At 37.1% G+C, this 26,244-nt stretch overlaps 5 protein-coding genes across 6 annotated transcripts in view; 3 read left to right on the forward strand and 2 right to left on the reverse strand.

The window, feature by feature from the left end:
• On the forward strand, positions 1-5,797 carry si:ch73-71d17.2 (RPA-related protein RADX). Its single transcript, XM_052561043.1, has 15 exons — positions 1-586; positions 1,345-1,496; positions 1,808-1,979; positions 2,348-2,456; positions 2,541-2,632; positions 2,710-2,835; positions 2,915-3,022; positions 3,553-3,726; positions 3,938-4,059; positions 4,162-4,235; positions 4,463-4,525; positions 4,603-4,652; positions 4,816-5,118; positions 5,231-5,383; positions 5,648-5,797. The coding sequence occupies exons 1-15, from the start codon at positions 1-3 to the stop codon at positions 5,767-5,769; spliced, it is 2,406 nt and encodes an 801-aa protein (XP_052417003.1). The 3' UTR covers positions 5,770-5,797.
• Positions 5,798-5,809: 12 nt separating this feature from the next.
• Positions 5,810-9,565, reverse strand: amdhd1 (amidohydrolase domain containing 1). The gene is made up of 9 exons (XM_052561045.1): positions 9,366-9,565; positions 8,725-8,831; positions 8,580-8,644; positions 8,143-8,420; positions 7,784-8,009; positions 7,571-7,695; positions 7,397-7,490; positions 7,150-7,310; positions 5,810-6,127 (listed from the first exon to the last, which is right to left on the reverse strand). The coding sequence occupies exons 1-9, from the start codon at positions 9,503-9,505 to the stop codon at positions 6,022-6,024; spliced, it is 1,302 nt and encodes a 433-aa protein (XP_052417005.1). The 5' UTR covers positions 9,506-9,565; the 3' UTR covers positions 5,810-6,021.
• Positions 9,566-10,516: 951 nt separating this feature from the next.
• snrpf (small nuclear ribonucleoprotein polypeptide F) lies at positions 10,517-12,101 on the reverse strand. The gene is made up of 4 exons (XM_052561046.1): positions 11,892-12,101; positions 11,052-11,177; positions 10,827-10,891; positions 10,517-10,752 (listed from the first exon to the last, which is right to left on the reverse strand). Exons 1-4 carry the CDS (start codon positions 12,084-12,086, stop codon positions 10,686-10,688), a joined length of 453 nt encoding a protein of 150 aa, XP_052417006.1. The 5' UTR covers positions 12,087-12,101; the 3' UTR covers positions 10,517-10,685.
• Positions 12,102-12,365: 264 nt separating this feature from the next.
• On the forward strand, positions 12,366-25,455 carry ntn4 (netrin 4). The gene is made up of 10 exons (XM_052561044.1): positions 12,366-14,288; positions 15,397-15,878; positions 16,766-17,035; positions 19,424-19,550; positions 20,672-20,857; positions 21,585-21,774; positions 22,774-22,856; positions 23,038-23,106; positions 23,202-23,375; positions 24,763-25,455. Exons 1-10 carry the CDS (start codon positions 14,210-14,212, stop codon positions 24,897-24,899), a joined length of 1,797 nt encoding a protein of 598 aa, XP_052417004.1. The 5' UTR covers positions 12,366-14,209; the 3' UTR covers positions 24,900-25,455.
• Positions 25,456-25,826: 371 nt separating this feature from the next.
• dock11 (dedicator of cytokinesis 11) overlaps positions 25,827-26,244 on the forward strand; it is a 67,511-nt gene continuing 67,093 nt past the window's right edge. For both annotated transcript variants that reach the window (XM_052561021.1, XM_052561022.1), the window contains exon 1: positions 25,827-26,043. In XM_052561021.1, coding sequence (XP_052416981.1) covers positions 25,942-26,043 — 102 coding nt within the window. In that variant the 5' untranslated portion in view covers positions 25,827-25,941. The remainder of the gene's footprint in view (positions 26,044-26,244) is intronic.

The following is a 26,244-nucleotide window of genomic DNA, read 5'->3' on the forward strand; positions in this document are numbered from 1 at the left end:
ATGGCCGCGCTGTCAGGTAGCTCTTCTGAGTGCTGCACACTCAAAAAGACCCTAAACAGGTTATTATCCAACACATCTTCCTCCCCGAGAGCGCGAACCCGCTCGGAGCCGCTGTACGTGATCTCTCTGGAGCGCTATGGCAGAGACGCGGACTTCGCGCTTCGTTTCCCGGACAGCATTTCCATGTCGGAGAGCCTGTTTGACGCCACTCTCACGGATGGAGACTGTAAGGTCCGTGTGTCTCTGGATCCCGCTGTGAACAGACTCATCAGCGTCAACGCGCTCCACTGCGGCTCCGTTATACGGCACGTGGAGCTCAGCCGCGGGGAAGATAGCGCGTCTTTTCATGTGTGCAGTCTGGAGGTGGACAGACTCTCCGGAGGCGATGCGGCTCTGAGGGCGCTCTCTTCCGTCAATGTGAGGGCCATTCCGTGGACGGGAGCAGAGCCAAGCGCAGGTCCGCTCAGAGCGCGCAGAAGCTCCTATCTGCCGCTGTGGAATAATCACGACTTCTGTGGAGAGATGTGGCGGGACACGGCTCCCTCTGAACCCGACGCGGAGGAGGACTCGGAGGAGGAGATAGAGGGTGTGTATTAAGATGCCTATCGAGGAAGCATTTGAAGGAAATCACTCACTTATAAACATATAAATTGCGACCCATATTTTCACCTAAACACCTCCCCTTTAAAAATATTTAACACTATTGTATTATTAACTGGATTTTAGTATTTAGTATTTGAAGAAAAAAATAAATTTGTGACCTAAATAAATATGTGACCACAAAACCAGTCATAAAGGTATTTTTTTTATTATTGAGATATATATAAATGTATATAAAAATATATATAAATAAATAAGCTTTACATTGATGTATTGTTTGTTAGGATAGAACAATATTTGACTGAGACTGAGAATCTGAGGGTGCAAAAAAATCTAAATATTGAAACAATCGCATTGAAATTTGTCCTAAAGAAGTCCTAGCAATGCATATTACTACAATGTATTGTTTGGCTATTGCTACAAATATATATATATATATATAACTGTGCTGCTTATGGCTTTGTGGTCCAGGGTCTAATATTTGAATATTTTCAATGAGTTTTAAACATTTTCTAAAAGATTCTAAACTTTAGACAGTAGTAGAGAAACTGTCATGACAAAATATTTATTTTCTAGTGGCTTTTAACCATGAAACACATGGGTCAAATTCACCTTCAAACATAAGGGGATAATTCACTCGAAATAAATCAATAATAAATCCTATAATGATTTACCCTGCATGACATACTTTTTTTTGTGGAACACAAATGAAATTCATGCATATGCCTTTGTTTCTGGTGGCAGATATTGGGTCCACGGTTTCCCTCGCAGAAGTACGCAGACATTTCTTGAGTGGATCGCGGCGCTACCGGGGCGCTTTGTGTGTGCGGATCCTCCACAAATCCAGACTGATTTATTTCGGGAAAGCAGATCATAAATGTGAATGTCCCTATAAGGTCAGAGATCAAATATATGACATCCCTTTCCATGCAAATATCTGTTAACAGTATATACATCTGCAGTGATTTTTAGAAGAATACAAGTTGCTTTGGTAAGAAAGAGTCTAGTAGGAAGCACAGATGCAGTATATCAATAGATATTTTATATTTTTATTGACTAATATTGTGGGCACTTCTCATTTCAACTATTCATCTTTAACTTCAACTGTTTATCTCATCTATATGCCAGTCTAAAATGTATAATTTTAGTTATGCATCACAAGGTTAGATGTTGAATTGAAGTTCCTCTATCAATCTGTTTTCCTCAGGCAGAGCTGCAGGTTGGTGACGGCTCATCCAGTGCCTGTGTTGTACTGTGGAACACAGTCTGTCTGGAATGGTACCGAATCCTTCATCCGGGTCAAGTTGTAAGATTGTGTCGCTACAGAGTCAAGGAGAGCTACAGCAGCCGCACGGGGCAGGATTCAGAGCCACACATTGGTAGAGAGAACATTAAACACATCTAACATATGAAGTTATGACATGCACACTAGTGTTTAAAAGTTTAGGGTCGGCCAGATTATGTTTTTGATTTTGAAGTCTTTTATGCTCACCGAGGCTGCATTTATATGATCAAAAGGTTAAAATATTACAGTTAATTGTGAAATATTTTTACAGTTTAAATTAACTTTTTTTATTTTAATTTATTTTCAAATGTAATTTTTTATCTTAATGTTTTAAAAATGTCTTTTAAAAACAACCTCAAACTTTTGAATGTTAGTGCATGTTGCAGTATATGAATAAGATTTAAAAAAAATAATTAATTCTTAGTTGTAACATGGATGTTATTCATGCATCTCATCCTTCAGAGATCAGTCTTAATTCCAGGAACCCCGCTGCTCAGATAACTATCATCCCCAAGAACCAGGTTTCACCAGAATGGGTTTTACCAGACCTGCCTCATGCATTCATCTGTGGGTATGTGTACTAAATCACAATCCGGTGTCCTTTATAGTCTTGAATTGCAGTCAAAGAAATGCACTAAGTGATTGTGTTTAACAGACAGGAGCTTCCAAGTTGTCCACAAGGCCACATTTGCGACATCATCGGTGTTGTGATCTTTGTGGGTCGACCAGAACGTGTCAGGAGGAAAGGTGGGACGTCCGGTACACACAGAAATATGCTCAATATGCATCTTTAGCCAAAAGACTGAAAACCTGTCCCCTTACAGATGGGCAAAGGGCTGAAATCGAGGAGTATCGGTGGCTTCAGCTGGCAGACAGAACATCAGACAAGCCAGTCATGATCAAGCTTTTCTCCACATCACAGCCTGACATTCAAAGCCGTGTCTATCCAAGTAAATAGATTTCTTCACGGTCTCTGTATCATTATTATTATAGACAAGCTGTCAACTAAGATTTTTGTGTTCTATTCAGTGGCACTGCTTGTCTGCACTAGACTAAAGCTGATCAGGAGTGCAGTTGACAGAGCTACATCTTTTGAATATCTTACCAACACATCGCTGACCCAGGTTTACTGCACAGGTGACTTAAACACCTTTATAAATCAGACACATAATATACTGTACACTACTGTTTACATGTTCGGGCTAAGTAAGATTTTTGATCTGTTGACAAAAGTTATAACCTTTATAAGGAAGGATTAAACTGATTAAAAAAAGACAGTGAAGATATTTATGAGGTTATAAAAGATGTTTTGAACTTTTGGTTTGTCTTCCACAAAAATATTAAGCAGTACAAGCCGTTTTTAGCATTGATGATGAAAGGAAATGTCTCTTCAGCACCAAATCAGCACATCATTATGATTTCTGAAGGATCATGTGACACTGAAGACTGGAGTAATGCTGCTGAAAATTCAGCTTTGCATCACAGGATTAAATTATATTGTTAAATATTATAGAATGGAAAACAAGTATTTAAAATTGTAATCATATTTTACTATATTACTGCTTTTACTGTACTTTTGTTTAATCAAATGCAGCTTGAGATAGTAACTATAGACTTATTTGAGAGTTAAAAGAATCCAATGCTGTTCTTTTCAAACATAAAAACAGGCACAGGGTCTCACCCCGTGATGCCGTACAGAGGGTTACGGCCCGTCCGGCAGTTCCTCCACTGGCTGAAGCAGGTGGACGAGGGCAGTCTGCTGGGGAGAGCTGTGATTGGAGGATCTTTCAGCTACCCACCACTTCCTGTTTCATTACATAACTTCATGGAAAACAGACACGGTGAGAAGCAATACAAACGATTTGAGAGTGTTTCTAGTGTTTATGTAAAAATAGATATGTTTCTGAATGGACTAAGCATGGAAAAATGTTGTAAAGTACTGTTTAGTGTGATGAAATAAATTCAGTACCCAAATGTGTTGCTGTACCATTTCAGGTTTTGATACTTTCACCCTGCACTCTTCCTGTGACTAATTTGAGCGTGTGTTTGCAGGGGAAGCTGGTCTCATCAGTGGAGGAGAGATGAAATTAGAATGTGAGAAGTTAATTTATAGAGAGAAACGGCAGTTTGCCATTCAGTGTGTCATCACTGCAGCCTGCTACCATCATAGAGAGGTAACAAATAACACTACAACCAACGACATAATCATTAATGACCCCAAACTGAATTTTAGTATAACTCTTTTTGCTATACTTCTGTTTTCTTGTCTTTTATAGGACAGTGGGCGAACACAGTTTTCAGATCTTCCATCAGCTCCACTCAGTCCTAGAGTTCGACGGCAAAGAGAGGGGTGTGTGTGTTATTTTGTGTAATAAGTATAGACAAGTTTGTCCAAAAATCATCCGAAAATGTCTTGCAGCATAAGCAGAAGTGTACATGAGATTTGATAACTTCACTGCATGGAACTGAGCAGCTAAAGCCCTCCTTTCCATTTTCTAAGGAAGATCATAGGATATCTTTATTTTATTACATTTTCATTTTTGGGTAAACTGTCCTTCAAGACTGTTTTTACCACAGGTCTGAACCTAACAGGACACCTGTGAAGCGGAAACTGTTCAGCAGTACTAGTCCTAGAAAGAGGTAAGGATGTTTGGGTTCTGTATAATAAAGAAGAACTGGTGTTATTGAGTGGATAATAATAATACAATCTTTTTCAGGTTGGCACCACCTCTGCAACCGCTCGCAACGGAGGATGATGCAGAGAGAGGTAAGAGCCATTAAAATGACTGGATTCATCCTGCACATCATTTCACAGTTTACCAGAAAGCTAATCAGGATTAACAATGAATATTGACAAAAAAAATTGCTTGTGAAAAGCAAATTTGATATGAATTTACAGAAAGAGATCATTGTGTCCCTGTGCCCTGCAGATTTTTCGCTGTTTGATGGCGCCATGGAGTTTCTAGTCGGAGAACAGGAAGATGACAGTAATGATGAAGATGAAGATGAAGACTTCTCGACGCCGCCCACTAGTCCCATGACCTCCCGCCTGGGGCTGACACGTGTCGCCAGTGAAACTTTGCCACGGGTTTTTTGTTATGAGCGGCGACACGTCCAGGCTGTTGCTGTGGGGCTGCAGGTTAACACCTTTCACAAGCTCCTCCCACAGAGAGAACTTGAGTCATTTAGCCCCGCCTCCTGCTACACTGGCTACTTCACTCTGACAATGAGAGGTGCACATTTAAAACACACACACAAACATGTTTTTGCTTGAAGTTAGAGTGTTAGTCGCAGCATGTTTGTAGTATTGCAATCAAATATGTGTTTTTTTCCTCTCTGCTTAAGCTCTATCAGATGCAGTGATGCTTGATGTTCTTTTTCTGCCTGCTGCTCCGGGAAACTTGCACTGGATGCCCCTCCCACTTTCACACAATAACTCCTGGGAGTCTATCCTATCACATGGAGGCTTTTCACCACATGCCCCGCCCCCAAGCCCAGGTAAATATGAAGCAAATTGGCTTTATTTATTCAGAACAGATTTCAGTGCAGTCACATAAATTGTCGTTTTAGTTTATTCGATAGCTTTCAACAACTAAAGAATATCACTTTTATTATTAAGCCTACGGTAAAGCTACCTATAAGTGAGAATTATTTTTATTTCAACTAAATAAATATAACAACTTCCACTAAATCTTTCTTTTTTTTCCTGTGGGAGTAAATTAGCTGAACATTTAAATCTGGTTTCTCTTTCTTCTCCAACAGCTGACTTGATCGCCACAGCTAACCAGTTGACCAATCAAAGACTCCTGTGTGTTTTAGATGCATGTGCATTAGGAGGAGAGAAGGTGGAGCTGGTATTAAACCGTGCATTTCCTTTACGTTGATAGAATCCTTTTAAAGATGAAGGGACACACTGATACAAAACAAGTTTGTATGAGTTTATACAGCTTCTGTTAACAGAATAACCTTTAATTTATATGAATATTTATACAAATTATTTATGTATCTTCTTTTATCAACAAAACATTTTTTTTAGCATTCAGCGTGGATTCATGAGGTTTACTAATCATGGTAATAAAATTTGATCACATGATCTTTTGTTGATTCATTGAGGGATTGGTCATGGTGCAGGATCCTCAAAGGTTCAAGACTTTATCATTTTCATAAACAATCTCGCCTTTGATTATCACAAATCTGATGAGCTCCTGGTGGCCTCCGAACTGGTAGACCAGATGTTCCCATCTGCAACAGAGGAATTATATTATATTAACCTCCTTATCAAGTCCCATCAAGCACCAGTTATAATCCAATCTCTATATCTGAATCTCAATAACAGATTTTATTTCATCATGTTTTAATTTTTTCACTGATTATAGTTATTTTGTTGTGTTTTGTCATTATTATAAATATTTTAACAGTTGTACTTAAAGGGATAGTTCACCCAAAAATTAAAATTCTGTCTTTAATTACTCACCTTCATGTCGTTATGTAATGAAAATATAAAACATATTTTTTTAATATAAAAAAATAATGACTTTAACAATTTGTTTTCTCCATGTCACTGTAGTGCCATTTTGGACAATATCCATTGAATGTAAATGGTGTATGCTGTTTATGTTGTTTACACTTTGATCTGAACAAAAAAAAAAAAAACGTATCTGCGTGGTGATGCTGACACAGGACAACATATACCGTTTACCTTCAGTGGATATTCTCCAAATTTGCACTAGTGTGACGCAAAGGAATACGAATTGTTGAATACATTTTTATTTCTTTTTTTGCACATAAAAAGTATTTTTGTAGCTTGTTAAAATTACGGTTGAACCCCTGATGTCACATAGATTATTTACAGATGTCCTTACTATGTTTCTGGACCTTGATCGATTAAGGATCGTTGCTCTCTATGGGAGGGTCAGAGAGCTCACGGGATGCATCATATCTTATTGTGTTCTGTAGATGAACGGAGGGAAGTCTTACAGGTTTGCAATGACATGAGGGTGAGTAATTAATGTACTTTAAGTACTTAAAGTTGAATAAACCAAATTGAGAAATCTTGACTTGGCAACTAGCAGAAATAAAATGTTTTCTTTATATTTAATTTTATTTCAGTTAATGTTTATTTAAAATTAAATTAGATTTTGTGTTAGTTAACCTTGTTTTTTAATATCGAACTATTTTTATGCCTTATTCAAACAACCACTGAACGTAATCAGTTCAGCAGTTCCCCTCGTAGATCTGTAGTTACTGTATGGATATGATCTAACCGTGGTGCATTGATGATCACAAGGTCCCCCTGTTTCCCGATTTCAAGCGACCCATGCGTATGTGAACGGTTGAGAGCGTAGGCTGCATTTATAGTACTTGCAGCCAAAGCTTCTGGCATAGACATCTTCATCAGCACACAGGCCAAATGCATGACCATAGGCTAACAAACAGACAAAACAGAATGAAATGAAGTGGTCACGTTAAATATCTACTGATAACATTTGTTCAAAAAAGTCTTGTGGTCACCATTGAGCAGCAGTAGGCATTGGGGTTAAAGTCACTGCCAAGGCCCACTATGACTCCAGCATCAAGCATATCTCTCGCACGTGGTGGAGACAGCCTTCAACAGACACACGGAGAATCAAATCCCTGATTTCTTCAAATTATTTTATGGAAAACATCCACATTGTAGTTATTTACCTTAATATATAGGCCGTGGTGGGCAGGAGGACTGCTGATGTTTTAGCTTTTGCCATTGCAGCAATTCCATCATCTGTCACTTCTTCTAAATGACTGATGGCTAAAGCGCCAAGTTCTGCGCCAAGCTGTTAGACAGGTGGACAAGGAAGAGACACAGATGATGCAAGAAACAAGACAATTTCAATGTTCAAGCACGTGCGTATGCATGCTTACATGTGCCGAGTTCATGGGATGGAGTTCATCGCCGTGAAAGTTGATGTTGAGGCCCATATCTTTGCCAGCCTTGAGTATGCAACGTGTTGAGTTCAGATCAAACACACCTTTCTCACAAAATACATCAATGTTGTCCACCTGCAGTTCACCTGAAGCAATTTGCATTTTTATCTTGGGCAGCTGCTGTGCCACGATGTCCTGAGTGGCTTCCTCCATAGTTTTACCTCTGAGAAAATGGATGTTAAACAAATGAAGGGTTGTTTAGGGTGGGGTTGGTCTCTTGTGCTCACTAAGGCTGCATTCATTTAATCAAAATGACAGCAAAAACAGTAATATTGTTTGTTATAAAGACTATGTACTTGGGTACTGCATGGGCTCCACAGTATGTTGCTGATATCCCGATTGGCAGTGAGTTTCTGGCTGAATTGATCACCCTCAGCATCTTGAGTTCAGTGTCCAGCTCAAGCCCATATCCGCTCTTACACTCCACCAGTGTGGTTCCAGCTCTCATCATGCGCTCCAGGCGGCTCTGTAACCCATCTAATAGTTGTCGCTCGGTGGCTGAGCGAGTATGTGCCACTGTGAAATGGATTCCACCTCCTGCTTCATGCACTTCCATATATGTGGCACCGGCCAGCTGTACACACACAGCAGAGCACAATGATAATGCCTCATTACTTGTATTAAGATGCTTTGATGTTGTTCAGATAGCTTCTCTGACACAAAGACTTAAAGATATGTTCATATAATATAAAATGCAAGAGTAGGAACAGATGGAATAAAATTAGAGCAAAACCTTCATGGCAAACTCGTGCACTCTGTCTCCGGCCCATACTGGATGTGTGTGTGCATCGACCAGGCCTGTAACATTATGTTAAGATTCTTTCAACTTTTTTTTTTAAGGAACTGTCAAAAGAAACGGTGGTAGATGTTACACTTACCAGGGATGACACACATGCCAGAAGCATCCAGAACATTGTCAAACTTTGCTCCTTTGAACTGAGACTCAATGATGTCTGATGGTCCAACAGCTTTAATTAGTCCATCACTACACACACACACATTTTCAAAAAACTTAATTCTGTATGATTTATGAGCTTTCCTCATGGAGACCTAAAAATGTCCCCACAAGATCGAAATTCACTGGTATTTGGTTATACACATTTTGTCCCCACGATGTGATAAATACCAGGTACACACACTCGGATAAATAAGCACAGCCCATAAACTTAAATTGTTATTTTATTTCATGTATAATTACTGGAGACTAGCCAAAATAACCCTAAAAGAAACATTTTCTCCCAAATTAGATTATTCAAATTTCTGTGTAAATTGTCCCAATATGTAAATAATTAATAAAAAATTAAAAGCGGACCGCTTCTTGTATTTTTAACATTGTTAATCTCTCTTTAAGGGAGCCATGAAATATTAATGTACGTATTCTTACGTGTAAATACATTTACTATAAAATAACTCATTAAAATTGTTCTAAAAGATGCAATACATTTTTCATAGCCTATGAGATACCACACAATGAGCGTTTTCCAGACATGCTGAATTGATCACAATAAAGAAGACTTACTGTCCAATGAGCACACTGCCATTCTCAACGACAGCCAGCGTCTGCATCCCATCTCTGGTCAGGTACTTTTCACCATTTCTACAAACTAACACCACTTGTGTTGCATTCTTGACTAAAAGTTTGAAACTGCTTGCAGACATTGCTAGGTTAACTGTGGTGCAAGTTATTCAGAGCAGAGCTCAGGGGTAAAAGAGTGGGTAAATATTTAGCGAAGCCAAAATTGGGAAACTGGACGAAGGTCGGAAAGTAAACAGGTAACTGAATGACCCATGATCAGTGAGGGAGGAGCTCATCTTCAGTCGATTTATGTGTATGAGGTAAACAAAAGGCGTTGTGAAAAAAATGTAAAAAGAAACGCATTTCTAGTGAATATGAGTGACAGTGAAGAATTTACATGCCTTTGTATTTTGTTTCATCATTAAATCTGTGAAAATGCCACTTTATCACAAAAAATCCACCGAAAATGTAACATTTGTTTTCAAACAACGATGAAGCAAGTTTATACACATCCTCAAACATTCAGAATTATACAGAGAGACTACTGGGGAAAACATGTGACTTTAGATTAATATCAAACTATATTGGATATTTAAATAAACTATTACTACACATATTGTATAACTTCATTAAAACTGCATTTGCGTTCAAATTGATCATTTAGAAAATGTTAAATAAATTGTGTTCTTGTGGCAGAGCAGAAGGTCGTGGATTCCATTACAAGGGAACACACATACTGGTAAAAAAAATAAAATAAAAAAATACATAGCCTGGATACACTGTAAGTAACTTTGAATAAAAGCATCTGCTAAATGCATAAATGTAAATAAACTCTTAAAGTGAACTTTAGCATTCATGAACCACTTATGTAAACTGTAACCAAGTGAACTTGATATTCAGTGTCAACTAAAAAGACACAAGATGGGACTTAATTCTGTCCATCTGCAATTACTGGACAGTTGGCATTACCAGATACTGTACATGGTATTATATTTCAGAACTAGTGCTGAAACACAAAATCTCGTTGTTAAAGACAAACAGTGTTTTTCTTTGGAATAACATGCACTTATGAATAGTTGCATCAAGTTTTTAGAGTCAATTCTGATTCCATTTTGACCTTAAATATCACAGTCAAAGAAACGACAACAAAAACGTACAAACTGCACAATTTATTTGTCATTGTGCCACCAATAACTTTTACAGTGTAAAAATAACTAACAATTTTACAAAGAAAAGAGACACAGCTTCACATAAAACTGGGACAAACTGCAAAATAACCAATAAATCATCCAATCGGATTAGAAGAAGAAATCCAATCGCTCTTCATTCTCTCATCTCGCCGTCTTCCTCCTCTTCTTCTACTCCTCTTATGTACAAAACATTGTTACACCTGCAGAAAGGGAAAAGTTATTATATTTTCTGATAATACATAGTTGTAAATTGAGTTTCAACTTAAAACCTTACCTGATGAGCACCTCTCCGAGATGACCCGCCAATGCTCCATCCACATACTCTTCTGTGTTGGCCAGCTAGAAAACATAGCTCAATTAACCCATATAAATTCAGATAACACTCGATATTCTGCATTTTGTGACCTGCTAGTTTACTAAGGATATTGTTTCTAGCAGATAAAAAACACAAGCATCAATGACTGATGGATTTATAATTGTGAATTCTAATCAGACATACCTGCATGTTCATGTAGCCGTCCACAGACACCAGGTAGCCCTTGTACTCCATGCCCCACTTCAGCTTCACCATCACAGGCTTCCCCGTGAGACCGTTCAGAAAGGGCTTGGGGTTCAGCGGCAAACTCTGCAGAAAAAGAGTTCGGTGTAAGATACGGAATTTGAAAAATTTGAATTTCATATCAGAATTTGGAACCAATTCTAAAGATTCTAACAGGAATTATTTTTTAGAACTCCAGCATGAAGCAACAAAAGAGGATAACTTTTCTAGCATAATCCCAAATAAGACTGGATTGGGTAATTTAACATGCTTCTAAGGAATATCATAAGAAACTAATATAAAAAAAAAAAAATCAAAGACACTACTGCAAAAAAAAAATACATAAGATATAAAATAAAAAATGCAGGCGTCTAAAGAGGATTTGACTATATAATGTTAGAATTAGCGAATACATAAATCTGATTAGAAACTTTCGTTAACTGTCTTATGGTATTCTTGTTGGATTCCACTGAATTACTTGCGAAATTAACACAGAGCTACAACACGAACACCTTTAAGATTTTGTCACAAGGAGAGCAAGCTAGTTTTCTACACAGAGAGCATGTTATACACCATCTAGAGAGGCAGCTGACTAGATTGCAACACAGCAAGTGGAAACATTGATCATACGAGCTCAGGGTTACTAACAAAACACTGGTCGCTTCTGAAAACAACGTCCGCTCTACGATCCAGATGCTAACATGCAGCCGCATTCTCAGCTTATTCATGAATGAAAACCACCTCGCTCTTTTACAAAACCTCAAATATTAAGCCAAAAGGAAACGATTATGTAGAACATACCATGACTGTAGAGCTAAATGGATACTGAGGAAGAAAAAATTGTTTATTTAAATAGCATAAGCTATAGTAGCACACTCGCACGCCTTGCCGCCGAGTGAGGGAAGGACTACGAGCGCACTTTGACCTTGCGGCGGGAGAGAAGAGCGCGTCTGAGAACAGCGCCACACGGTGCACTGGCGGGTAATAGCACCACATGAACACAGGATGGTAGTCTGGAATGAAATAAAGTAGTCAGCATTTGAAATGCATCAGTCAAAAAGGCATTTTGGTTTTAGGTTTTAGGACAACTTTGATGAAAGCATTTGATCCACTTTAAATGTTGACTACTGTAGAAAATATCTTAATTACGTGCATTTCTCAATGCCTACGCTTAAGTAAGTAAATAAATAAGTAAATATAATGCATGCAATTAGATCTTTCACATTTAATGCATCTTTTATTTAAAGACGTTTCCAGGAGTTTTTTTTTTTTTTGCATTTTATTACAATTTATTCAAAAGAGGCCATATGTAAAATGTTTACATGACTGACAGGATGGATTGGATAAAACACGCGATTATTTTCCAGGTCTATTCGTTTATTTTATCATGTATATCTGCAGCACAAAATAAAGTAAATGAGTTTTTAAATAAAAGTTAGTCATGTGAATTTTATTTTTTTCAAAGATGTGTTGGGTGCTTTGTGAATGAATCAAAGCTTAGCAGAGCTGCCTGAAAAACCCACGCTAGCGGATTAGAACGGAAATCTTCTGCAGATCCGCATTCCAGACAAGTACTTTTTTTTCTCAATATTTTCAGAAAGTGACCTTTACTTTCCTGTTGACCAATCTTAAAACGAAGCCTTCACCAAATCGATATAGCCTACATTCTTCTCTTTTCCTGTCAGCTGATTTCACATGATTTAAATCTCAAAATATCCTTATCCTTTGATTTCAGTTACATTAGGAATCATATTTTGGAACCAGTCCTAATGAGCGTCATCCAAGAATCGAATTAAGATAACAGAGAAAAGAACAGTGTGAAACAGTGTCACATAGAATGCAGAATGAAATAATGTAATTGAATGAAACAATGTTTATCACAGTCTACAAATACAGAATGCAGAATTACGTGTTTTCTGTATTAAATAGCTTTTGTTTATTAAAATACTTTTGAATGATCATTTAAATAATGTGTGTACTTAACCTGAAATTACATTTTATATAAAACATTATATTTAATCTCAGTTCAGAGGCAAAAGCCTTTAAATAGCCTACTATTTGAAGTTTTCTACTAAAATTAGCACTTTTCTCAGGCTCCATGTGGTAATTTCACTACACTACCATTAAAGTGAAATAACTGAGCATAAACATTATAGAAAAAAAATTCAGATGCACTTAGAGGCTTTTGCATCAAAACCCTATTAGTCATTTTTTAACCTTTACTCTTAAAAATAAAGGTTCTTTTTGGAATTGATGGTTTCATGTGAAACTAGGTAAATGTTCTTTAAATTATAATGCACTCCTCAGAATGTTCTTCACAGTAAGAAAAACTATTCAATGAAAGGTTATTTGGGGAACCAAAAAAAAAAGAAGATTATTCTAAGGCTGCTGCAAACCCCCTTTTTGATCTTTTATTTTTATAAACTATCATGCATAAACTATTATATATGGGGCATTAAGACAAACTTTCGTGTAATATTAAATAACTGAATATACAAATGATAACTTAAAAAGTCTACAGTTAGCCTAATTAATAATTTAACTCAGTAGAAAGTGTCCTTTTAGTTAAATTAGGTAAACATTACATTTGTGCGAGAGAGAGAGAGAGAGAGAGAGAGAGCGCACAGCCAGCTCTGACGTTGAATGACTCATGCCAGGAATGCTCATTAAATCGAGAAAAATGCTGGGAGAAGGGGCGTGACTTGTTCTTCAAAGCTCCTGTCACCCAGAGGGGCTCCAGATTCCAGCTCAGGTGTTACAGAGCAACACGCGCCGCCCCACGAGACGCGCTCAGAGCAACACGCGCGCACAGCGGGCCGGGGACAGAAGTGACTCTGACAGACGCTTGTGTGAAGTTACACACCAATGGCGTTGTCGCGCGAGAGTCGTGTCCTATTTCAGCTGAACAGTTTCTGTTTGTCACTGGAGCAGATCACCTTCGCTCAGCGTTTGCGCACCTGGCCAACCCACGCCAATGAAATCGTGCTCCTACACGCAGTCTGAAAGGCTCTGGAGCGGATTCAGGTTCCCGTGCCTATTGTGGATTAAAACGCCTTGCGGGGTTTGATACATGCAATTTGTGACTTTTTTTCTTCTTTTCTTCTTCTTTTCCTGGATTGATGACTATTATGGAGCTGCCCGGGAGATGTGTGTTGTTCGCAGCGTTCCTGATGAGCGTTCCTCACCCCGTGCGTTCAGGTCAGTGTTTTACGCATGTAAACTATTCACCCAGCAGGTGCGATCAAAACAAGTCGTCAAATTATCAACCGAAGAGAGACTCGTGGTGTCTGACGAACTGGAGAGAAAGAGATGGGGATGATTTAAATATGCAAAACAAAAACAAACTTTGCATATACATACACACCCAACATCCAGATGTGGCCGAATCCCACCAATTTGCAGATTAATTCTGCAATTGCAGAGTATTAAAGCATGTTAAAAGTCCGTTTAATTTGTTCTTGTACTATAATTGCATTTTTTAAAAGTGTTTGTTTATATGTTTATCAGTGCATGGGTTATTCAGTGACTTTAAAACGCCATTTTTTAAAAATATAAATGTGGATAAAATCTTAGTCTTTCAATCTCGTGCAACCCAAATCGGAATTTTGTTTTATAACATGCATAGCTAAACATATCTAAAATATATCAATATCTAAAAGTTTTTACAACGGAAGCTCCCCAAAATGTAATAGATACATATATAGGCTATAATAAATTCATAAACAGCGCCACAAACTTACAAACGCTAGTCAATTAAATTGTAGTTAGTAACGTAATCTATTGGATTACACTCAGTAGGTATTCTGATTACTTTCGGATTACTTTTGACCAAATTCATTTTTTTTTCAATCTTAGTTTTCAACATCGTGAAGTGCATTACATTTTAACCAACTTAAGTTTTGCAAACTGGAGTTCCTGAAAAAACTGCACGGGGATTGTGAAGTGATGAAAAGCTAATGATTGATTAAATCAGAAAAATTTCAAATTAAAGTTTTTGCCTCTCCATTCTGTATTCACCTGACTGGCTGGTGTGTGCCGTTTCATAAAACTGGAAAAAATGGCAACTCCATATAAGATGCTGCATTTTTTTATAAAAGATAATTTACAAGAGGAAAAGGAATAATTGAAGCGAATCAATATATCATGAGAAATTTACTGCCATTATGTAAATAATACTCATGTAATCTATGAAAAAGTAATCTGATTATTAGCTAATCTAGTTCTGTTGGAATGTGCGTTATTTTACATTCAGTCAATTTGTTTGTGTATGTGTTGTAAAAAAGTTTTATTTGTTTATATGTACCAGGATGTGAGAATCGGGTGTGTAATCCACGCATGGGGAACCTGGCAGTCGGGCGTCCTGTACAGACGATTTCCCAGTGTGGCTCGTCCTCACCAGAACACTACTGTAGGCCTGTCTACAAAATGAACAGATGTGTGTTTGATTGTGAGGTGTGTGATGCTTCAGTACTGCACCGCGCACACCCGCCTGCGTCCATGACAGACTCACCCTTCAAACACCCACCGACCTGGTGGCAGTCCGCTCAGGGTGTTTCCATTGAAACTCTGAAGGTGGATCTGGAGGTGGAATTTTACTTCTCCCACCTAATTATCATATTTCGGTCACCACGCCCTGCTGCCATGGTGATAGAGCGCTCGCAGGACTTTGGACGCACATGGAGTGCTCTGATGCTGTATGCACACAACTGCAGTGAAGTGTTCGACCTGGAGGATGGACAGAGCTGCACTCAGAAATACTCCACAGCAGAGCCTTGCAGCAATGGAGAGGTGAGAGTGTTCGTACACTATCTCACGTTACAGGGGAGATACATTCGTGAGATGCATTGTTGGGTAAATAATGATGATGACCTTCTTAAAGGATAAGTTCATCCAAAAATAAAAATTTGCCAAAAATTAACTCACCCTCAGGCCTTCCAAGATATGGATTTTTTTTTCTCTCCTCGGGACAGATTTTAGGAAATGTTGCATTACATAACTTGCTCATCAGTGAATCCTCTACAGTGAATGGGTGCCGTCAGAAGGAGAGCTGATAAAAACATCACAATAATCCACAAATATCCACACCACTCCAGTCCATCAGTTAACAGTCTTGTAATGAAGATGCTAAACCGATCCATTATTAAGACCGTTTAAGACAACATATTCTCATTCTCCTGATTCAGATGTTTTTTTTTTTACTGTAGTAAGCAATATTATGGATAGACCTCGAAATTATGCAGATTTTAGCCAGAAACAATAATAAATAAATAAAAAGTTGATTGGAATTGTGTGGGTTGTGTTTTTTTTTTTTATTATCAGCTGTTTGGGCTCTTATTCTGACGGTACCCATTCACTGCAGAGGATCCATTGTGATGTAATTTGTTCAGATGAAGAAATATAATCGTCTACATATTGGATGACCTTAGAGTGAGTACATTTTTAATTTTTTCGGTGAACTAGAAAAAAACATTTTAATTTAGATAAACAATGAGAGTCATTTTTGACTTTTCAAAAAAAAAAAAAAAAAGTTAACCTGATTCCATTAAGTTACATAAATATTTAGCTTTTATAGTGTTCAATTCCCACTAATAACTAGCACTGATTTTTTTTTAAATGAAAACGGTAAGGTCATTACTCTGTGATCTTTTTTGATATATGCATCTGTGTTTGAGCAGGTCATTTACCGTGCACTGTCACCCTGGGACAAACTGGATCCGTACAGTACTGATGCCCGAGTCCTCCTTGGTATCACTAACATACGGATACGTCTGCTTCAGCCGCAGTCCTGCTCCTGTCAGCAAAAACTCCCTGATGCCAACATGCCCATTGCCCACTATGCCATCTATGACCTCATTTTAAAGGGAGGCTGTTTGTGCCATGGACATGCAGACCAGTGTGTGCCTGCTGGTGATCAACAGATTACACACACTCCTGTTAAACACATGGTAAGTGTATAGTGGGAAGAGTCATTCTTTTATACCGTATGCTTACAGAGCATGGTATGAAACAGTCCTAATATTCAAGTTATCAAAAATAATTGTAATAGTTTGAGTTTTAATTAAACATCACCAACACAGTTTTGGACCTCATTGACTTTAATCATATGAGCAAAAACAGTTTCTGCTCTACTGAAGAAAGAAAATCATACAGGTTGAAATGACACAAAGGTTAATAGCAGATGACAGAATTTTTTGAGATTTCATCCCTGTACAGGAGAACAGTGGCACTGTAAAATAAAAATAAAAACGGCAAACAACTTTCCATTATTTGCGGTTATCAACATTCCCAGAAAACATGTTTCCCGTATGATTACATAAACCGTTCTCTTTCGCCTCTCACTCTCAAGTCTTTGTTTCAGATTATATAAGCCATGTGTTTGCTGTTCATTTGGCTCTCTATCTCTGTGGAGAGATAAAACTGATAGCAACCGAAGGATAAAAAGACAAAGTCAAGCAGAAAAACAACGGAGGGAGGAATACTGATAAAGCAGAGAGAGGAAAACGAGAGGGACTGCATTGCTCGCCTCTTTTGCTAATTGAGTTGTTATTGTTTGCATGCTGTGATCAGACAATAACAGCAATTAGTCTTACTCGCTCAAACACACACACGTCAGCTTATCAAAGGTTAAACCGTTTGATCTAGAAGACAAAACACACACCCCGTGCCAATCGACAAGCATGCACACAGACATACACGCTAGCCACCCAGACATGCAGACAAACATGGTCGCTGTGACATGCTTTGTCCATCCACACTCATAATATGAACACGTGCTCACACGCAACCCTTGTGTGCCCCTGCAGGAATGTTTTGGTTAGCAGGGAGAGTATGTGCGTCTGAGTGCGCTTCCTCCCATATTATGATGATAAACATGTGAAAGTGTTTCAGATGCCAAGGGAATGGAGCGCTGCCAGTTTGCCAGTTTCTCCCTCTGAAGCGCTCATTTGTCCTTCTCTTTCTCTCCCCAAATATTTCAAGAATTCTTCTTTCGCTTGTTTGTTTTCATTCCGTATTGGAGAGTGACCGATGATAATTATCTGTGCTTTCATTTGAAGCATCTCGACGGATGGCTGAGTCTGGGATATTAGCATTAGGTAATCATGGACATTGAGGGCGAGGAGGATGTTTTTATACAGGACCGTTGAGCGAGAGATTGAGCACATAACTCCTAGATGTAGGAGAGAATGACTGACTGTAGCAAATTAAAGGAATTAGGGCTCTTTTCAAATCTCTAATCAGTGGTAGAGTGATAATAAGATGGACTGTCTTAGCAAGTATGACTAGAGATCATTAAAATCCATCAAAATGTTGTAATTACACTAGCGTCCCAAAATTTAGGGGGAACATTTCTGAAGCTGAAGGTAATTGTGATGTTTTATCTTGATGCATCTCGCGATTGTGGGACATGAACTCAGAATTGTGATCTATTGTTAAGAAAATTCAGAACTGTGAGGAAAAAGTCACAATTATTTATTATAAAAAAACTACCGAATTGTGAGATGTAAAAAAAATATATATAAGGTTGGGTTAATATCCTCCAATTCTGAATTTTTCTCAAAGAAGTCACTTCTGTAGAAGACTGCTATGCTCATTAAGGATGAATTTATTGAATCAAAAATACAGTAAATATTATTACACTTTTTTTGATATAACTGTTTTCTGTTTGAATATAAAGTATTATTTATTCTTGTAACAGCAAAACTGATTTTCAGCATGGGTACCCCAGTCTTTAGTGTCACGCGCTCCTTCAGAAATCATTCTTATTTGGTGCTAAAAACTTTTTTTTAATGTTGAAATCAGCACTGCTTTTTTTACATTTAACATATGCTTTTATGCAAAGGTTACAGTGCTTTCAGACTATACATTTTTATCAGTATGTGTGTTCCTTGGGAAATGCTTGAACCGCATTTATCAGAAACAGATTTTTTTAAAACTGTATAGAAGTCCTTACTGTCATTTTTAATCGGTTTAACCCAAAATAATTAATAAAAACTGCTGACCCCGAACCTTTGAATGATAAAGTCAGCGGTAGCCTAGTGAATCTAAAAATCAATTTAAACAATGTAAAAAATAAAAATAAATAACTAGCCAATTGGGTTCTAGTATTGAAAAAAAAGTTATTGGGAGTTGGTCTATCTTATTGGTTTATAGTTTGGCAAAGGTTGCGGTATGATAACATATTTGGCACTAGAATGAACACAGCTGATCTTCAACATGCTCCAGCATCAACGAAGTAAATCTCTGCTTCAAGATTTTTAACAAGCCTTTGAACTGAGGTCTGCTAAGGTGAAGGTGTAACAGTGTGTGGTTGTGTTTTCGGGCCTCTGCCACAGGTGCACGGTAAATGTGTGTGTCGGCATCACACGACTGGGGATCATTGTGAACGGTGTGATCGCCTCTACAACGACCGGCCTTGGCAAGCAGCTAACGGGTTAACTGGAGAAGCTCACCAGTGTGTTAGTAAGTGTTAAACCAAGTACTGACGCAGACATAACAACACTGAAGGTGACCATTTGATACTGGAAAAAGTTTAAAGAGCTGGTCCTTACACTACTCTTTAAAAGTCTGGGCTCTGCAAAACATTTTTTAATGTTTTTGAAATAAATATTATATGCTCACCAGGGCTGCAATTATTTGATCACATATTCAGTAAAACAGTAATAATGTGAAATGTTATTGCAATAAAAAAAAAACTTGTTTCTGTTGTAATATATTTAAAAATGTCATTTTTTCCTGTGATGTCAGCTGAATTTACATATGCTGGTAATGCTGATTTGCTACTCAAGAATCATTCTTTTGATTGTCAATGTTGAAAATAATTGTGCTGCTCATCATTTTTCTGAAAATGTTGCCAATTTTTTTTTTCAGGCTTTTTTGATAAAAAAAAATATTTATCTAAAATACAATCTTTTGTTACCTTTATAATAAGTTTGTAGTTGTAATTCCATGGCAGGGTTGCCAGATCTGTTAAAGAGTTCTGTGACTAATAATGACTTGACCAAAACCAGCTTATGCTTAGGCTCTGTCCACACGAACATGGTTATTTTTAAAACGCAGCTTTTTCTACACTGTTTGGCTGTTCGTCCACATGCAAACACAGCACCAGGTCACTTTTGGCTTGTGACTGTCGGAGCCAGCGCTGTAATTTCTGCCTATTGCATACTTTTTCAGGTTTCTGTTGGCTTTGCATGCTCTTGACAGTACATCATAGCATGCATATGCATTTTCATGTGGATGGAGATTATTATTTTTGTAAACAAAAGAAGAAATTACTATGAAAAAACCCGTGTATGTGTGAACATGGCCTTAAATTTTAAATATGGATTTTAGAGACTTTTGCATTCGGAATTTGAGCTGCATTTGGAATTTTGTTGGTTGGTTGATAAACAACAAGAGTAAAAATAAAAAACCTTTAGATTAGTTTGCAGTATTGGACGTATTAGATGATACAGGCCATAGAATAAAAAGTCAGTTTTGCAGGATAACCACAGACCTGGCAACCAATTTGTCAGAAAAAATCTGATGATCTGTAATTTGGTTATTGTTTGTAAAAACCCAGTAATTGTGTATTCATTATATAGAGTGTAAGTGTAACGGCCACGCAGAGAGCTGTCACTTTGATGAAACCGTATGGCTACGCTCGGGTCAGCGGAGTGGAGGTGTGTGTGACTGCCTTCACAACACCAGCGGCCGTCACTGCCAACACTGCCAGAGAGGTTTCTACAGAGACCCAGAGAGACCCTCGACTGCCCCGGATTCCTGCAGACGTAAGACACAATCATGCACAATCAACTCATTTATGCAGCATTCATTTAAACTACAACAAAACAGCTGTCAAAGTGTGAAAAAATGGGATGCCGTGTTCCTTATGCATGGTCATATTTTTTAGTGTGTGTGTATTAGTGTCTCGGAATGAGATGAAAGCCATTAATCTCAGATTTTGAAAAGCTGCTTAAAATGGCATGTGGAGTGTCTGTGATTTCCCTGCCGTACACTTCCGTTCCTGGTCTCCAGTCGTTCGCCAGCGTGTGCATGGAAATGAGTTTTTGAGGATCTGTTTACGTGTACAGCTTGACCTAGATGATGTCAAAATTCTGGAACTCACCAGATCAGCGAACATGTCCGATGCTGTAGCACACACACGCGTGCACACATTGAGGGGATGTTTGGTATTGAATGTTGTTCCTGCTCGGAATGCTAATGGCTCTAGCGGCGAGTTGGGGCATGTTGGGTAACAAGAACAGTGATGGGATCTCAGCATGAGTGTAAACACGCTTATTGTGTATGTGGAGGCAGACAGATTAATCATCAGATGACACAGGCTCATAATTAATGAATGTGTATGCAAAACATCAGTCTGGTCTGGACTGCTTTGTGTCTTTCTATTCATTGAGAAACTCATTACACTAAACCCATTCAAACTGAAAAGGAGCACTAATATCTTTTGATCTGATGTGTGTGGTTTGAGTAATGATCTTCCTTTCTGAATTGCAGCTTGCGTGTGTAACCGTGCTGGTTCCACAGACTGTAACCCTGATAATGGAGACTGCGTCTGTAAGCCGGGGGTGGCTGGACCATACTGTGACCAGTGCATGCTGGGATACTGGGGTTTTGATGAATATGGATGCAAGCCCTGCCAGTGTGCTGGTGACTGTGACTCTTACACAGGAGACTGCATTATTAGGTGATTATGAACCTTTTTGCTGGTTGTTTAATATTTTTAAAGGACATTTATTTGCTGTCATTTTCATCTTATAAATGAGACTACAAGGAAATAACTTAAACTACTTAAAAAAAATATGCTGACATCCAAAACTTTGCAATATATTTATTTATTTTTGAAAGTCTGTTATGTTCACTAAGGCTGCATTTATTTGATCAGAATGACAGTAAAACAGAAATATTGTGAGATGCTATTACAATTTAAAAATACTTTTTTAAATCTATTTTTAAAATGTAATTTATTTCTGTGAAGGTAAAGCTATGTGAAGTTGTGATATTTTTTTTTTTTTTTTGTAGTTAAGTTGGGCCAAAATAAGTGTTTTTATTTAAAGATACATTATTTGTAGCTCAAATAAAGTTGCAATAAAATATAAAAAATAATATTAGATTAAAAATGTAAGCATGAAAAAAAATGAAAATGAGTTAGAAAATAGTTTGTTGGTTTAGCAACTAGCTGAAGTTAAAGTTAAAGTACATAAAATTACTAAAACTGAAATTGAAATAAATAAGAGCTACATAGACATATAACTAATAAATTTATAAAAATGACTAAAATTACTGAAATGGAAATTAAAACGAATACTGTAATTATAAAAATAAAATAAAAAGTTATAATAAATAAATACCACACTGGTATAGATCAAATATTAAATTAAGTCAGATTTTTTGGGTGAATTTATGATGTCAGTTCACCTCAAGTACATCCATAGGTGTAGTTCATCTCATTAAAATGATCCAGTAAGACAATCAAAGCAATACAAGTTTCCAAATGCTATTTTTCTTCATTTTAAATGTAAGTCACATGCCAAACATCTTTGAGTGCTTACTTTCTTTACAATAAAACCAATTTTATATGGAAATAAAATGTTTTATCACTTTAATTTCTTTTACAGCGAATATTATAATATAAATTACTTATAGATGTATAACCATGTGTGCTCTATGTGTGTTTGTTGTCTAGGTCTCTAGAATCAGATCACAACAGTACGGCAGAAAATCATCTGTTTCGAACAGAAGAGCTTTTCTCTGCCCTTAGTCATCCAGGTATTACATGAAAATCTTGGAGCTGATAACAGCGCAGTCTTGTTCCCATAAAAAGTTTATTGTCTCGTCTGGGGTAAAGGCATGTGCTGTTGAAATGTCATTTCTGTTTTTAGGATGTCATAGCAACATAATGAAACTGACAGCCAATACTTTAATTGGTGGGTATTTCTTTTCTTGACAGACAAATGTGTGTGCAAACAGCAAGTTCTTGGAAACAGCAAAATATTCTGCAATGCAAAATATGTTTATGGTAAGTAGCTTGTAAAAGCGTGGCTGTGCACTCACTTCACCTCTGTGTTCTGTGGAGTTGCTGTAACTGATGTGTGTGTTCTTGTGGGGTTGCAGCAGTGAAGGTGAGAGTGTTGGCTGCTCATGATAAGGGCTCTCACGCTGAGGTGGATGTTAAGGTTCTTAAGGTGTTGTGGGATAACTCGCGCCTCAGGCTCTCTCGTGGAAATCAGATTCTCTATCCCGAGTCGTGGACTTCACGAGGCTGCACATGCCCTGTACTTTTCCCAGGTTAGCAGACATGCACACATGATTTGTTAGCCCATATGAAATCTAAACATTTTCCCCCATAAAATATATATTAATTGTGGGGAACGATCTGTTTCCCTGCTGAATTCTGTGCAATGGATTTAAACACGATCAGATGTGTTAAATGGACCTCGGAGAACCTTGTTTAGATAAAGGTATTATCAAATTAAATGCAATGCAATTAAAGGGTAAATTCTGTGGATATCTTCTGAGTTTTCTGCTGAATTCGGAATTCTTCATGGAAGAATAGTTACTTGTTATAATGATATATCGGACACATTCTGATAACTTTTTTTGTTTTGTTGTTTTGCCTGTGTAGACAGACTGGAAGCAAAGGTTACGTTTATTTCACTCTTATGCTCATTCATTAAAATAGAAAATGTACTTTGCTTGGAGAGAATTTTATATATACATATAATGTATATGTTTATGTATATGTATTTGTGTGTTTGTGTGTGTGTGTGTGTGTGTATAGGAAGAATCAGAATTCTCCATTTTCATTATGGTGTTACTAAATGCATTTATTTTTTTACATTGTCTCTTTGATTTTTATTAGGTTGTCCTAATCAGTCTTGTTATTGTTAACTAAAACTGAAAACTATTATTAAAACTTTAAAATAAAGCTAAAATATTACATGGAAAAAAGGTTAAATCTTGGCTATATAAAAAAAAAGTAAATTAAGGTAATTAATTATCAATTAATTATCATATATATACAATACAGACCAAAAGTTTGGAAACTTAACTAATTTTTTACTATTACTATTTTCAAAAATGCAGAATTTTTTTTTTATATTGTGATATATTATTACAATTTAAAATAATTGTTTTTAAATTTATTATACTTTAAATTATCATTTATTTCTGTGATGCAAAGCTGAATTTTTAGGATCATTATCACATGATCCTTTAGAAATAATTCTAATATGATGATTCATTATCAAAGTTGGAAACAGTTCTGCTGCTTAATATTTTTTCAGAACATGTGATACTTTTGTAGGATACTTGTAGGATGAATAATAATAATAAAAAAGCTATGTTTTTAAAATATAAATATTTTGTAATAACAATATACACTACTGGTCAGTAATATGGGCTCTTTTTAAAAATAAAATAAAATCAATACTTTTTATTCAGCAAGGATGTGTTAAATTGATAAAAAGTGATAGTAAAGAAAATATATTATTAGAATATATATTATTAGACATTTTACTATTAGAGATTTCACACCTTGTCGCTTAGGAATATAATGTAGCGATTTAGTATCTGGTCTATTTTATTAATAAAAGTCGCAGGGAAGCCTCGACAAGTTTGTGTGATCTCCGACTTGATCATTTTGTTGACTGAGACTGCTTTTCTCTTTCTGTAGGGTTGGAATATCTTGTTGTTGGACATGAGGATGTGAAAAAAGGGCGTCCTATGGTTAACATGAAGAGTATAGTGAAGCCGTGGAGCCCCAGCTTGAGCCGAAAAGTTCATCAGCTTCTGAAAACCAAATGTAGCTGAGAGACACTGAGAGCACACGTCAACTTCGCCTTTATTTGTTTATGTTCATTCTTCATGCTCCGAATCATACTAATGCTTTAAAACAGTGGTTCTCAACCGTTTTGACTCTCCTATCAAGTTGATATGCACCTCTGGTACTTCTGTTAATAATACATGAACTTTTCATGACTGTTCAGTTTTGTAAGTGGGATTGTGTCTGTTTTATTTGGGATTATGTGAATATAATTAGATTAATATGATATTAAAATTATATGATAGAATTTTTGGTTGAGAGCCACTGCTTTAAGACCAGTTGTGTGGATGTACTTGCTAGCTGTCAGATGAATACTAGGACTGTACAGAATGTATAATATATATGTATGTATGTATGTGTATATATAAAATAATATATGTAGTTTTTTATATCATAACTAACCATGTAAATAGCATGCATTTTGTACACATAAAAATACAATGCTCATATGCAATACAATGCAATTTAACTTTCCCATGGTTATGTCACAGTTTTAAGTTTATGGCATTAATATTTAAAAAATAAATTTTATACCAACCAAGACCACAAGGTGTCAGCCGATGATCATATTAATGATTGTGTACAGCCATATACATATGCATGTGAAACATGCTGATTTGTTGCTGAAACAAATAATCATAGCTTAAAAAACATCACAAAATGAGAAAAAAAAAATGCTTGAAAACCACAATGAAAACTCGTCACTATTTATTTACTTACCACATTATTTTCATTACATCTTAAAGCCTAGCATATTAAAACAAGAATACAATTAAACAAATACAACCTTTAATCTCTCTTAATATAAAATACAAAACTATAAAACTTTTACATTAATAATTCAAAACCAGGGATTGGTCTATATCAGGCAGCCCCTAGAGGTGGGCGGAGCTAACGCTGGTCCACGAGGCCCCGCCCCGCCCCGCCTGCATCAGCACCTCTGTCACACGCGCAGATTGGCATGCCGCGATGTCGCTTTCCGCAATGAGGACGTTGATGGAATTACAATCAAACTAAAGAGAGGAAAACATGTGCGAAGTAAGAAAATTTACAAAAAGGTTGAGCAAACCTGGAACGGCAGCGGAGCTCAGACAAAGTGTGTCGGAGGCGGTGAGGACGTCCATTGCTGTGGTTAGTAACTCAAGAGCGTCTCTCTCTCCCTCTCTGGGCACTGTATGATGGGCTGTGTCTCAAAACCTAGTGAACTACCTACCTAGGCGACGTTTCTTTTTTTGTTTTGTTTGTTTTTTGCACAGGTCCGTGCATTCTGTCTAAGCAGTCAGCTCACTAGATTTTGAGCTAGTCTTAGTTTTTTATTATTAGACCTCGTAT

The sequence above is a fragment of the Carassius gibelio genome, chromosome B7 (genome assembly GCF_023724105.1).
Source record: "Carassius gibelio isolate Cgi1373 ecotype wild population from Czech Republic chromosome B7, carGib1.2-hapl.c, whole genome shotgun sequence".
NCBI lineage: Eukaryota > Metazoa > Chordata > Actinopteri > Cypriniformes > Cyprinidae > Carassius > Carassius gibelio.